We start from the raw sequence: 15369 nt of genomic DNA, 5'->3' as shown, positions 1-15369 counted from the left end.
GCACAGCTCACACAGGAGTCAGGCCTCCCTAAGTAAGGCATAATAGTACCTACCAGGACCAGGGGACTAGATGGAGTAAGGTAACAGGGATCTGACCTACTTTGTGTTAAGCCCTCCAGGACATGTACCAGTGCAGGAAGCCTAGACTAGGGAGGTGGGAGGAACCCACACACTGGGCTGGGAACTCAGACTTGGGCTGTGGGAGGGGACCACAAATGGGTCCAGCCTACTCATTCCAGACTGCCACCTCCGCCTTCACACTAACAGCACAGGTAACTCAGACCCAGGCCTTGTTGGGGGTTGGGAAGGGGTCTGGCCTACTAACTCTAGAGCACCACACCCATCCACACACAGACAACACAGGGAACTTGGACCCAGGCTGTGGGTGGAGAGAAAAATGGGTTCGGTCTACTCACTCCAGACCCCCATACCCACATTGTAGGGTTTTGCGGGATATTTATTTACTCACTTTCTTTTTTTTTATATGAAATTGATTATATTTTAACTGTACTGAAGATCTATAAAGATATGCAATTTCTCTCTGCTGCAGACATACTTTGGAACCATTGGCTTCAATGTCTCATAGGCCTGTCAGACATAACACTGGGCTGTGAGCCTAAGGGAAACCAGAGCCTGGGGACATTGGAAAAACACTTAACTACATTTGGCAGGAATTTTCATACTTTGTTATCTCCATTTTAATAAGAAACCTTGGAAATATTTCTGGTGTTTTTTCACTGGGCTGAGGAAGTCACTGAAAATGTCTCTTGGCAAGAAACAGAGAACAAAGTAAAAGTAAATATCAAAAGACTATCTAAAATGTTGCTTTATAGTATCCCTAGTAGAGCCAACATGAAAGCACATTTTCATAGTCATGGGTCAGCAGCCACAAGGGAAGCATGGTTTGGATTTGGGTATCTATGTGAGATTTAAGGGGACATGGAATTTTGTCTTCCTCAGTGGACAAAACACATGTTGGCAGTGGTGAAGTGCTGTTTTTAATAGGTCTCCAGTAGTAAATTAGAAATGGCACTCCATAAAACCATCCCAGTAAATGAACATGCAAGCCCTGCAGACAGGAAAAATTATGTCTGGCCCCACACCTGGCCTCAGAAACCACTGTCTATACCTATAAAGTGCCAAGTAAAAGGAGGTTGAAAGCTAGTAGGTACCAAAAGAAATGCAAGAAACTGAGAAAGTATGATGAACTGAAGTGCTAGGGGAAGGAAGCCCACATGGAGGACATAAGAAGGGACCTAAACTATGTAAACAACATGGAACTAACCATGCTGGGGTACTGGAGCTGGATGTGAGGGGTGACTGGGGACATGGAGGAAAGAGGGAACTTCTCAAAGGCACCTTGCTGAGTAGACATATAAACTAAAAGGACAGGCTAAGATATGAAGAGGAAGGCACCATGATTGGCTGTTGAGATAAACTACATTTAATTGACATTCCACGAAGTATAGTTCACCACAGCAAAATCACAAACACAACAGGATGATGTCTTCCTAATTTAAAGTATGGGCCTGAGGGAGCCCACAACAATGGAAGCAGGCCACAGAGGATTAAGGGTTCAGCCACACAAGCATAGTTATTTATGGTATAGATCTTCCTGGCCCACCTGAGCTCCTGTGCTGAAGGCTTAGTCTCCAGCAGGCAGTGCTGTGAGGAAGCAGTGGCACCTTTAGGAGGTGGGGCCTGGAAGGAGGAAGTAAGACAGGAAGGTCTTCCTCTCTGCTTCCTGTATGCCATAAGGTTAGCCATCTCCTATTTTTGGTGCTCTGCATAATAGTGTTCTGCTTCAACAAGGGTTCCAAAGCAATGAAACCAACAAACTAAAGAGTTCATGAAGCCCAAAAGTTGATTAAAGGGTTAAAAATTTCTAAAGTTGCTGTGATAAGCCAACCCTAAAACAGGTTTGGGAATGAAAGTCAAATTTCTTGGTAACAACATTTTCCCAGACCTTGGGACCACTGATTATGTGAACCAGTATGATAGAAGTAATTTGTCAAAGAAAACAGGCCCAGATGATACTCTAAAACACAAATTTCTATTGTATAAGCCTTTACTAGGGAGACAGCATGAGCCAAGTCTCAACCCTATCTATGAAGCTTCACCCTGCTTGTATCTGGTTAGTGCGGCCATAGACACAAACACATCAAAACAAATAACTTTCTGTTCTATATTTGAACTTTCTTACTTAGTGCTATTTGTGCTCCCAAGTTATTTAACCTTAGAAACTTGTCATCCACCAATAGTGTGAAGAATACAAGACAATATCAGGCTGCCTGCCATAGCATCTATAAAAACACTGAGCTATCAGTACTCAGTACTCAGGATTTGGAAATTATGCCACTGAGTCCATGTCAACATGAGTAAATTTTCTGATTCTCCATTCTATTTCTGGTGCCGTCTCTGTGTGACTCACTTAATGGTAACACCAGAAGTGCATATTGATTGTGTTGAGGACAGGTAATTTAGGATTGTGTGTTACTGTGATTAGTGATGACTTCCATTACTGATTCAAAGGGAACATCATGGTTCAGAGAACCAAAGTCAACAAAAGCTTGTCCATGACAAAGAGACAGAAAGGGACCAGTATTGTGAGATTTTTTTTTTTAATAGGCTGAGTGAATGTGAAAGATGAGATTAAAAACTTGAGTCATTCTACACATTAAAATTCACCATTTCAAGTTTCTTTTGTGAATCCATGTAACCATGAAATCCATAAATATGCATGCATATATGCATGGATGGTTGCATGCATGGGTATATAAATATTTTGTTGTAGACTCAGAAATTTTAAGACCTGCACAGGTTCAAATGACCAGCATTATCAAGACAACACTTTTACCCTTAAACTTCTCCAAAAACATCCACTAGTAAAAGAAACACCTTCTTTCTCCTCATCCTGGCCAGCCACAGATTGTTCACCTTCAATATAGCTTGAATTTTCCAGAATGTTACATCAAAGGAATTATACTATATTCAGCCATTTTTGACTGACTTCTTTTACTCAGCATACTGCTTTAAAGTGATTTTTTTCAAAATTTAGTAGCTGGCATAGCTGATAACCATTAGGTATGGGTAACCAACTAAATACATCAGGAATATGCCATCCACATATCTCTACTTCAACACATGTTTGAAAATCTCAGTAAGAAAAACTCTTAGCTGGCGACAATAATCATTCATTTCTTCTGGTCTGTGCATTAGAAATTTACATGCCAGAAGGAAGTACTGTTTGAAGGGCACTAAAGAGCCAGTGACTAAGCATAAAGAACAGCCTTACTCTTGGTGTCCAAGGGAAAGGCCAATAAATTCAGGCAGATTGAGATGGGACCCATGCTTGCCTGCAGGCAAGAGGTAGGATCTAGAATGGAGAGATGGGTCATTGATTGGGTACTTCCTGTGCAAGCATGAAGGCCTGAGGAGACCTTACAGACTTCTCAAGTTTGATCAATAGGACCCATATAAAAGTAGGGCATAGCCATGCATTCTGTAATCCCAGTCATGTAGGGACCAGAGACCCATTACTAGGACACATGAAACAAAACAGCAAGCTCCATGATCAATAAAAACTCCACCTAAAGTAATAATTGATGGAAGAGTGATGGAAGGGGACACCAGCTTCTCCCCTCTGATCATTACAGGTGAGCATACCCCACCACAGGCAAGCACATGGGTGCTACCTGAGCACATCACTTGCATACATCAACACCCCCCCACACACACAGAGAGACATGCACACAAAGCATGTAAAATGGGTGGGGCTCTATGGGTCCAGGCCTGGGTGTCACTCTTGAGCCTATGCCTTTGAGGTACATAACTTCCAGAGTTATTGAAGCTGAGTGCATGCCTGAAGAACCAATATTCAAGTTCTGCTCTTCACCTCAGAGAGTTCCCTAAGTGTTTGATTCATGGGTTCCAAGGACAGAAACAAACCATCTAATTATATAAAATGCATCTTACCTAACACAAGGAGAACCAACTAAAAAAAATGGATTTTGTCCCTATTTTAAACGGAAACAGATCTGCAATGGAGAGGGACTTTATTCCAGGCCTGAGGACAATCAGCCACTGCATGGTACAAAGAAATCTACAAACAGTCCGTGGGTGGCAGTGAAGGCCCTGTACCTCCTGTGTCTTCTCCATTTTAATTTCCCTGAGCTGCAGACCCATGAGTTTTCTTTGCTGAGATAGAGCCTAGAGTCTGAAAGCAAAATTATAATCCATCTTCCTCAAAGCCATGTCAAGACAGTGAGTGATAATTCTGAGGATGTCAAACGTCTTTAACAGCTTCCAAAAGGGACACAGGAAATCTCGAAAGTGTCTGGTGAAGACAGTGGAAAGAGTTGCCTTGAAATATGGTTGTTTACGCACTTTGTTTTTACTTAGAGAATCTCTACTTCCTCCTAAAAATGTATGGCTAGATTCACCAAAGCAGTCCTTATCCAGTGAATGATGTTCATCATAGCAAAACTATGCTCATGTGTTCATAATTCTTGGTTTGTATTATATTTTGGGCCTAAACTATGGCTCTGCATTTGTTGTAGCCTTTAACCCAAACCCCAACAGTGATCCCAGAATACCCAGTTCCTCTACTTCTTTCGCTTTCTTTTGATTGATCCTAGAAAGTTCCATCTCCCCATCAGGTCTTGGGTATGTGAAGTTTCCCACGAGTCATTAAGAAGAAATTGTGACAAGACACACTGAGAGTGGTACAAGAATTCAAACCACCAGCTTCAACAGAACTGGAGGCTAAAAAGTGGGCCCAGATCTCAGCAAAAGAAAGTTCACATAGGGTGGTGATCTCCATGGTGACTAGGCACAAGGGCATATTTAGCAAGGTCTGGAGACATTTTTGGTTTCCTTAATGTATGAGAAGCAGCAAGCAGGATGACTCTACCTAGGAGTGCTACCTAACACCTTACAGTTCTCTGAACACCCACAGATAAAAAAGAGAGTTAGAACCAACCAGCTCATACTGTGAGATTGCTGAGGTGGAAATCTGCATTGAGATGAAATCACTGGAAGAATGTATCTGTAGTCTGAGAGGTGAGGCCATCCCTAAATAGCTTTTGATGTTCCCTTGAGAAAGGCCAGGCACTGATACATAGGAATAGGGTCTCATAGGAAGAACACCCTGGTAATATAGTAGAACACACACAAGAAGAAGACCCTATGGAAGAGGACACACAAGAAGGCCCTGTGGTAGAAGACACACAAAAAGAAGGCCCTATGGTAGAGGACACACCAGAAGAAGGACCTGTGGTAGAGGTCACACCAGAAGAAGGCCCTATGGTAGAGCACACAGAAGAAGAAGATCCTATGGCAAAGGACAGACAGGAAGAAGGCCTTGGCACCATGGTTTATTTTTCTGGTGCCCTGACAGGAGATGCTATAGTTTAATTCTAGCTGCCCCCTGTCCTTCTGTGATCTCTATGCCTTTCTAGAAGTACCCACAAAGATGGCTGGCCTTACTATATCATGGATTGATCACAATGGCAGGTCAGGCTTCATGTGATAAGCCTTAGAGTTTAATAATGACTCATCTGCACCTTTTAATCTGAGAGGCCAGATTCTAAGACCAGTGCAGATTCAAACATCTTATTTCCTCAGTGTCAGGAGTATTTAATACTACACAGGCCTTTTCAATCTATCTATGCTCATGTCCCCTGCATGGGGCTTTGAGGAGAGGAGAAACTACATGTTTGAAGAAGTTAGGGTTGATATTTAATATTTACAAATGTGCCTCATTTTTCAGCCATACCTCCATCAGTCTTGTTAGGTGATACACTATATTTTTTTTGTGTGTTGTTGTTGTTTTGTTTTTATTTTATTACTTTTGGGTGGGGCAGTTCACTCTAGCCTAAGCTGACCTGGAATTCACTATATAGTCTCAGGGTCACCTTGAACTCAATGACAATCCTACTCTTCCTCCCAAGTGCTGGAATTAAAGGGGTGTGCCACCACTCCTTCTTTGTTTTTTTTTTTTTTTTTTTTTTTTGGTTTTGTTTTAAAAGTTAATTTGCTTTTGATATCTTTGGATATACAGCAGAGAGGAATTTGAGACCTGGCTTCATTCTACCACCTCACACTGGAACTTTCTGGATTCAATGGCCCCTCAGGAGTTATCAAAGAACATGCCTTCCATTGGTTTCTAGCATGTTTCTTCCTTTGTTCTTTGTAGTTTAAGTCAGAGGAAAGCTGCTGCTTATGTACTTACCAGGAGTCTTTTAATAGGAATCAATGCTCCTTAGTTCAAAGTGAATGTCAGTAATCTGTCTGCATTGTAAATGATTCCCTGCATTTCTTGCTTGGCTGGACCCATCTACTGAACTTCAACCCAGTACAACTGTGTTTCAGGTCCTCTCTGCTCTCTGTTCCTGCCACAAAACACCTGGACAAGGAAGGCGCCCAGAAACCAGGACTCAGTGAGCCTCCACTATTCTCCCCAGAAGCACAGGAGGACAGAATCCAGCCCGGACACCAGTTTCATGAGATGTACCCTTTCTCTTAAAATGCACAGGGTCCCAGCAGGTAAACAGAGCTCTGTGTACCTGAAATTCTCCTTTCTGTGATTACCCCCAGCCCAGAGCTCTTGACAGACCACATCTGTACCTCTGGTGCACTTAGAGCTGTGTTGGTGGTGGGCTTACTGCTGGTGGGGACAGCTTCACCTGATCTTCTCTAAAGGTAAAACTCAGGTGACCTCCACATTATCACTGTCACAGCACTAATCTTTCAGGTATGGACTGAGCAAGTGGGCCTTATTTGCTGTTACATTGTTGGTACCAAGCTCATTTCTCAACAAGTTGACATAGAATAAGGAAGTACTTTCTGCTACCTCCATCCAACTCTTTCATGCTTTACAATGAAATTTTAGAGTCTCTGTGCCTGCTTCCATAGTTCATGTTCATGGGATGAATTTTCTATCATGTGTGATCTGGGTTCTACTTTAGAGAAGTTCTTTTGCAAAGACTTAAAGTAGATGCTGGTATGTACTTCAGGGTATAGGGGTGATGGTTTCACTTTTCTCTTCTGGAAGTAAAATACAGGTATCCACACAGTTCCTCCCCATTGCATTTTTCTGAGGAGGACTATGTTGAAGAGTAAGCAGCGAGAACATGGCATGGCACCACCAGGTACTCAAGAATAGTTGGCTCTCATCATATCAGAGTAATAATGAGCAAGCAATTCTGCAGACCCAGCACAAGATCCCCATGAGGAATAACCAGAGAGGTACACAGAGGAATGTGACAGCTTTGAAGGTATGCTCCCACCAACCATGGTTGATGTCTCTCCAGAGCTCATCATCCCTAATGCCTCACTGCCCCAGAACTAGATGCACTGGAGTGGGGGAAAGGCAAGTATAATTCCTAAATGTCCTCTTACCTAGATTTGTAGACTTATATATCTGTCAGCCATAGTAGTGACATTGAGCTGGGTGTCAGAGTGACACAAATGTGAACCAGAGAACTTTCCCTTCAGTCACTTCCCATGTGGTTGAGAAACAGACTACTAAGTGGCCATAAATGCATATTGGTATTATAATGAGGGACTTAGATATAAATAAAGGGCAGCTCAAGACTATGGAGAGTATACATCAGAGAACAGAAGCTAACATAGCCAGAAAAATCAATATTAGGTGCAAAACCTACTTGTCTGACTGCAGTGATAGAAATGATGGTGTTGATCTAGCTTTTAGAGAGTCATTTATAGCTTAGCACCCAGAAAATCATTTTCATAGAAATAGCTACATGGATCCAGAAATCTAAGGAGACAGGGGCAACAACTCAAGAGCATGGCTTTCTTTTCTGTCAAAACCAAGGAAATTCCTTATAGCCTCCTGCAAAGGAGCAATCCAAACTGTGGGGAGGAGGGGCCTGCCACTTTTGTACCCACCATGTGCAATGCTTTCTCTGCCTCCATTCTGGATAACTGCAGTGCTGAGATTCTGCCCCCTCCCTCCCATTTCCAGAAGAACAGGAGGATTATGGGTGAAGCGCTTCACTCTGCTCTAGCTGGTTGTCCTACGGTGGGTACAGGGATTCTACTCCTCAGCCTCCTTTCCTTTTCTTGGAACTCTTATGCTTCCAGGTAGGAGGAGAAATTGTACCTTTCCATTGTGTTTATCTCAAGTTTCTTAATGGGAATACCCTGGATATTCCTGTGTTTTGTCTTAGCTCCCAGGGGCCTGAGGCCACACAACACCTGGGGCAGTGTGGTCCTCTTTGCTGAAAGTGACGCAGTTCAAGAACAGAGACGCTCAGAAGACACGCTAAGCAGGGAAAAAGGAGTATGAGCAAAGTCAGAGCCCACATCTGCTTGGTTAGAGGACAAGCCAAAGCCAGCTTCTTCCTGTCTGCAGCAGGACAGTGGTTCCATCCAGCACTCAGAAGCAGACATTTGCCATACTTGATGACTAGGCTCCAGTTCCCCCTTCCTGAGACAGCTCCCTGGGTTCCTTGGGCAGAGTGGTCCTTGTGCACAGTGGAAACCATCTAAGTGTCAGGGTAAAGCCAGGAGCAGCTTCTTCCCAATCACTGTAGGCATAGACAGGGTAGAGTATACCCTAGGCTTGCCTAATTGATGTTTCCTAGGGTTTAGGAGTTTGACAGATGTTACTGGGCCCCTGTGGGATATAGACATACCCAACATCCATTCTTCTTACTACAGGGTCTGAATTTTCACCTTGTCTGAGCTGTAGTCTTGGAAAAGATAATTTTAGGAGCCACCTCTTGTTACAGAATTCACACTAGCCCCCTCCCAGCCCTGAATTATCAGCTGGGAGATATATGAATTGAAGGGTTCCCTGGATGGGGCTTCACACCTTACAGCAAGGGCAGAGGGCTGCTGAGAGATTCATTATGAGGAGCGAGAGGAGAGTGCACGCTTGATCTTCATTTGCCCTTGGTCAGGATCTGCTTGCCAATCCCAGTTTCCCCTTGGTTATTAATTCTGGAATCTATAATACTCATACAGTAGAAACTTTCATTTATTTTTGCTAGGTTAGCTATCATGGGATGTACGCCCTATAACTAGAAATATTCTGGGGTGCAACCTGGATTACTCTGCTTAAGATAGTACCAGAAATCCTATGCTGGGTGGAGATGGGCTCAGAGGAATCCTTATGGGAGTGAGTTAAGCCCAAGATGAAGGGATAGGGAGATAGCATAGTGGGCTGCAAGTATGAGAGCCTGGATTTGGGCTCCAGCACCCACATAAAATGCCAAGCATGATGTGGGAGATTACACACCTGTAATCTCAGTAATAGAGAGGTGGAGATAGGAGAATCTTTGGAGCTCACTGACCAACCATTCTACTCTAGTTGGTGAACTTCAGGCCAAGGAGAGTGGACAGCATTCATAAAGAATAACACCGAGGTTGTTCTTTGACCTCCTCATGCCCATGAACACTGGTTCATGCATGCATCCACACATATACAAACACATATCCAAATATGCAAGCACATCACAAATGCACACATGCAAACAGAGCCCAAGGTTAACCTCAAACTACTTCCTCATTTCCTAGGAAGCTCGAGGCCCTCTGCAAAGTGGCTCCCCGACTCAAACCTCTTGTTGTCATTTTATCCGCACTCTCTTACAAGTCTCACTGTGGCACAAAAATCCCTTTAAAGTTAAGGCCTAATCTGAAGCACCTTGAATCTGACCATGTGGAAGGCACAGGCTCTGAAACAGTTCTCAGGCATTTAATATTTCAAGTTGCAGAGATTTTGGCAAAGTGTAAGTGCTCCTTAAAAAATAAACTTTATGATTAAGAAGGGTCAATTCATTCAGTAAATTTAAGAATGACCCTGACTCGGGGAGATTCCTAATTCATCCTAGTTTTACTCTTTGAGGTTCTGGTTTAGTTTGTCCACCCATGATTCCTGGGCCCTTAGGGAACAATCTAAGGACTACACTCCCTGAAAATTGAGATCCTGTTGGGAGAGGAAAGAGGAATAGTGGGTACGGAGGGAGAGAAAGTGCGCCAAGAGTCTGCCCCAGCCCAGAGATGGGGTATCTGAAACTCAGGAGGTTACAGTCCTCATTTCTCTGTGGAGAGAGAAATGGGTGGGAAGTGGTGGGTGGGAATACAGAAGAAAGAGCCTAAGTGCTGTGAGATGCTTTAGTTGTTCATGAGAAGGAAACACTTTCTAAAATAAAAAAGGGTCCCTTGGATGTCCAAGAAATGAAAGCATTTTGCTTTTCCTCTGAGCTGTGGGTTTGGAAGGCCTAAGCTGCAGGGTTAACCAGAACACAGAGAAGTTCATCAGTCCCTTCTAGACTTTCTTTTTCTCAAAGAAAAATACTCTGTGCAAGCTCTCTCTCTCTCTCTCTCTCTCTCTCTCTCTCTCTCTCTCTCTCTCTCTCTCACACACACACACACACACACACAAACACACACATTCACACTGCACATGCTCATACATATACATACACTCACACAGATCCTGTGTTAAAACTGTCTTAATGACAACTGGGGTTCCAGAACAGAAGCCCATTTCCCATACATTTTCCACAGCACACTTTTGAAGTAACAGGCACAGATAACCAGGAGCTGTGCTTAGCTGCATTGTTGTAGGTGGGTCGCTGTCAACAAAGGATCACATGCGGGCTGCAGCATCTGTCATGATCCTCTGCTTTGGATGTGCTCCCTCCTGTGGACAGTAGTTTGTTTAGTGCATCCTCCAGTGGTGATTGACAAGCTGCCTGCATTGGCCTAATCAAGGTGAACCCGCCTCCAGACCAAGTTAGCCTTGTACACACAAATACCAAGAAGCAAAAGTCTCAGTCTCAGAGGAAAATACAGAGGAGTTATTTAAGAGTGTCTGATACAGCAGACCCATAAGACTTCGAAATATTTGGAAGCTAAGTTAGTGCCAAATTATTTCACCCAAAAAAACAGATTTATCATCTTGTTTTGGGAATTCAAACTATAGGCTCATCATATCACCAGGTCCAAATTTATCTTTTCTGTTTGCATAAACAGATAAAATCCACTTCTGGTTAGAGCATTGTAAGTACACAGCTACCATACTATCTATACAAACTCTTATAGAGACAGAATAAGGGCTGGAAAGGTGGCTCAGTGGGTAATATACTTGCTTCACAAGCATGGGGACCTGAGTTTGAATCTCCCAAGCCCATACAAAGGTGTATGTACTAGCACATGTCTGCAAACCCAGTGCCCCTTCAGTGACATGGTAAATGAAGATAGAAGAATCACAGAGAGGTCACCAGACAACCAGCCTGGCAGACATAGTGGTGAAAAACAGGGGACCTTGCATACTTCCTCTCTGCTGGGACCAAACACCTGAACAGAAGTAGTCTGAAAGGGTTTATTTTTAGCTTAAGGTTTCTAAGAGAAATATTTCATGGTGGGGAAAGTACAGCAGGGACAGACAGTGGGGATCATCACACCAAGCAGAGGGGAAGCAGAGAGAGGGAGAAGGCAAGTGAGGCTGGGCTATAACAACCAAGGTTCACTGTGATAAGTATTCAAACACATTTCCCAATGGGGGACATTTTACATTTAAACCACTACACCTGCCTCAAAACAAGGTGGGGGGGATGATCAACTACTGAGGTTGCACTCTGACCTCCACACATGTGCGTGGCATGCATGTGTCCTTACCAACAGACAGAGATTTAAAACCATAAAAGAAACTGAGCATGTGTGATCTTTCAAGCTAAATATTTCACAAAATGTATGCTTCATTACCATCTTACACGGGAAACTGATTGTTAAAATAATTTTCTAATTGATGGGCTCAGAATAAATGTACTTTTTCTCGGCATCTAAAATCCTCCAGCCTTTAATTTATAACTGAAACAACCAAATCAGGTGCTTCTCCAATGTTTGTTTCTGAGTTTGCAAAGGCTTAGATCCCGCCAGCTGTGCACCCTGGGGATGTCTCTGCACTTTTTTAAAACAAATTTTATTAGCATTTTCTATGATTATAAAAAAATATCCCATGGGCCGGGCGTGGTGGCGCACGCCTTTAATCCCAGCACTTGGGAGGCAGAGGTAGGAGGATCGCCATGAGTTCAAGGCCACCCTGAGACTACAGAGTTAATTCCAGGTCAGCCTGGACCAGAGTGAGACCCTACCTCAAAAAACCAAAAATAAATAAATAAATAAAAAAAAATCCCATGGTAATTCCCTCTCTTGGCACTTTTTTAAGAGCTAAGTACCGATTCTCTCTGGACTCCAGCTAACAAGTGTAGGGTGCCACAGATAGTGATAGGGTTCAGAACATCACAGGTAGCCATTTCCAGGAAAGGATGGATGTGGATCTCGCTGTCTATAGTCAAAGCTTCAGACTTTTCACCCTCAGCCTAGTGGCAGGCATGTAGGACCACAGGGAGGATGGTGTGGAAGCAATGCAGATCTCCCCATTTCTAAACCCTTAATTTGTCAGCAGTCTGTCTACATAAACAGTCATCATCATGGAGGATCAACTTAAGAGTTCTGGGCCTAGAACATCAAAAACACAGTTACCAGGCCATGGCAGGGACTGTGGGCAGCTGGGGCAAAGTATGCTTTCCAGAGAGATATACAAAAGGAGGCATCAATGAGGCCACAGCCTCACAGATGTCTTTTCATGCCCCAAATCTCTGTGGCTAATCCCCAGATGCATGGAAAAGCAAGCCAATAATTTGGCTCTCTCAAGACTCAGCCAAATCCAACCAATAAATGAATATTGCTCACTGATAGTGATTTCTTTAATTAAAAATAGAATTCCTGATGTTAGGTCAGAATCAACAAAACAAATGTGCTTAGTAGAAGCAAAAGGGTGACTCACTTTCTTAAGCCCACCAACCCTGAAGAAAGCATAAAAAAAGTAAATCAAGAAAAAAGAGAGAGGAAAACAGTTATAAAGTCCAGATGGGGGAGGGTGAGAAAGCATATCAGCATCAGCTGACCTCTAAACTCCTGTGTAAACATGTGTCACATGCAGTTGCACACCGACTTTCAGGGGTTGTGACACTGACTTAATGCATTCACTGCTCTGCAGGTGAGGCTGATGAGTAACGTCAAAATGTTATGACATTTTTGGTCCATCAACAATGCTTGACATAAATAAATAGCTGGTATAATCAAACTTAGCTACACTTAAAATGAAACAAAATTCTTTAGTTAAAATTCAATCAAGCCAAGCCACGTAGATCCTTTTCTATTCCAAAAAGAATTTTAGACTATGAAGACTGCTTTCTAAAGCACATAGTACTTGTTTAAAATGTCTTCTCTCTGCTACATTCTTATATAAGATAGTCAAGAAATTCTAGTGTATACTCTTTAATCATTATGCTCTTTTATTTTTTGAACACCAAGTTCTATTCGCAGGGAGAACCTAAATGATATGTCTGAGGCTGGTACCACTTTATACTTAGCACTTGAATGTTTGAAATAGATTTTGATTTGGCAAAGCCACTTTCTCTGTCCTCTCTTACAACTGTTGCGGCTGCATTTACAGACTCTGCAACTGGGAGGCATTTAATGACGGAGTCTGAAGTGGCTGCATTTGGGCAACCTCACTGTTCCTCAGCTTGTTTACAAAATCTCCCAGAAGGTGAAGGCACCCTGTAAGCATTCCTGGCTATTTTGTGACAGCTTGATAGAGATCCATTAAAAAGAATACTCTTATAACTAGGCGGGGGAGGTGGCTCAATCAATAAAGTACTTGCCTTGTAAGCATGAGGATCTGAGTTCCATCCCCAGAACCCATGTAAAAATACCAGGCATGTTTGAATGTGTTGGTAATGCCAGCACTGAGAAAGCAGACAGGGGGATCCCTGGGCTCCCTGGCCAGCCAGGCTAACCTTCAAGTGAGCTTCAGGCCAATAACAGGCCCCATTTCAGAAGAGGTGGACAAAATGCCTCTGGACAAAGGACATACAAACATGCACACCCACATATGAACATATACATGCATGCACACAATACACACACACTCATGCACACAAAAGAGAGAGACTATTTTCATAACCAGTTGTCATCCCAGACATATAAACTGGCCCCTGTATCTCACAGTGAACATGGAGCATGTGAAAATTTGCTTCCACTTTTGAGACACACTCAACTATTTTGCTGAAAAAGAGCTGCAGAGCAGGGCTTGCCTCCGTGATGCAGACAGGCAAAGGGCACTGCTCACCTCAGGGTGAAACCATCCTCAGTGGAGTTTTTGGAGATGGAAACAAGGAAAGTCAGGACATCTCCTTGCCGTGCAGTCTTTGGAAGATAATGTACAGCCACGCTGTTGTCCAAATGCAGCTCCCTCAGGGATGGGCTACTGGGGATCTGATAAAGAAAGACACTCCCAATCCTGTGCAAGGGGGGGCCTGACTCGTCAATGTCATTGTGGCCTGTCCCAAGGCCACTGCCCTTCCTCAAGTCCTCCCTGGTACAGACCCCTTGCTCGTTCCCTGGCTGCACAGTGTAGTAAAGCTCTACTGGACTCCCCTCTGGTTCTGTCGGCCTCCTCCGCCCGGCCACCACCGATGGGGGACTGAACCAGCTGGATGGCAGCTCAAGCTCAGCCACGCACAGACCCAGGGTCCCGCCCAGCCGGCAGCTGCCCCGCACCTCTTGGGTTTCACGGAAAGCAAAGACTCGCAGACAGGGTAGCTTCTCAGTGGCCCTGTGGTCGTCCCAGTCTCTGCCCACGATGTGGAAGAGAACCTGCACTCTGGGCTGGCTCACGTAGACCTTCTCCTGCAGGATGGAGGCCTTCAGCTTCCAGTTAAGAGAGAACTTGTTGGTGAACCCGAAGGGGTTGGAAGGCAACATCAGGTCCTGGGGCACCACCTGTTCTATGGAGAAGGGCCCATAGCTGGCATTAAGAATGGGCAGTCTCTTGGACTTGTAGATCAGGAAGGACTCGACCCGCGACTGCAGGCTGGAGTTCCGCATGATGTCCTGGTTGGCCTCCTTCAGGAAGAAGGAGACATCTGCGTTGTTGATGTGGTAGGTCACTGGGAGGTAGGTGGGCAGCAAGGAGAACCGCTGGATGCTCTCGAGAATCCCACGGCCTTCTGTCACTGTCAGGAGGAACCGAGTGGAGGCATTAGTTAATGTAAAGTACCTGCACTGCAGATGTCTGATCACTCCTTTAGCTCTGAATGCCCTGACTTTGGGCCCATAATGTAATTTCTCATCCAATATTTTTAATCAACTCACTTTATAAAAGATATATACTGTGCTTGATACAGATGGATAGATAGTATATAGATAAAAGATAATAGACAGATACATGATAGATAGGAGATAGGCATATAAGTAGATAGATAGGTCATTGGTATCTAGGTAGACTGGTAGCAAGATGATAAATACATAGAGGATGATAGGTAGACC

The 15369-nt window shown here is 43.8% G+C and overlaps 1 protein-coding gene across 1 annotated transcript in view; it reads right to left on the bottom strand.

Annotated features, from left to right (window-relative positions):
• Positions 1-15369, bottom strand: part of Tmem132d (transmembrane protein 132D) — a 769582-nt gene that overhangs the window by 529561 nt on the left and 224652 nt on the right. Inside the window, exon 2 of the mRNA XM_045157859.1 lies at positions 14171-15056. Within this exon, the coding sequence (XP_045013794.1) occupies positions 14171-15056 (886 nt within the window). The remainder of the gene's footprint in view (positions 1-14170; positions 15057-15369) is intronic.

Source organism: Jaculus jaculus, chromosome 8 (genome assembly GCF_020740685.1).
Source record: "Jaculus jaculus isolate mJacJac1 chromosome 8, mJacJac1.mat.Y.cur, whole genome shotgun sequence".
In the NCBI taxonomy this organism is placed as follows: domain Eukaryota; kingdom Metazoa; phylum Chordata; class Mammalia; order Rodentia; family Dipodidae; genus Jaculus; species Jaculus jaculus.
This window is presented reverse-complemented; position numbering and strand designations above follow the sequence as displayed.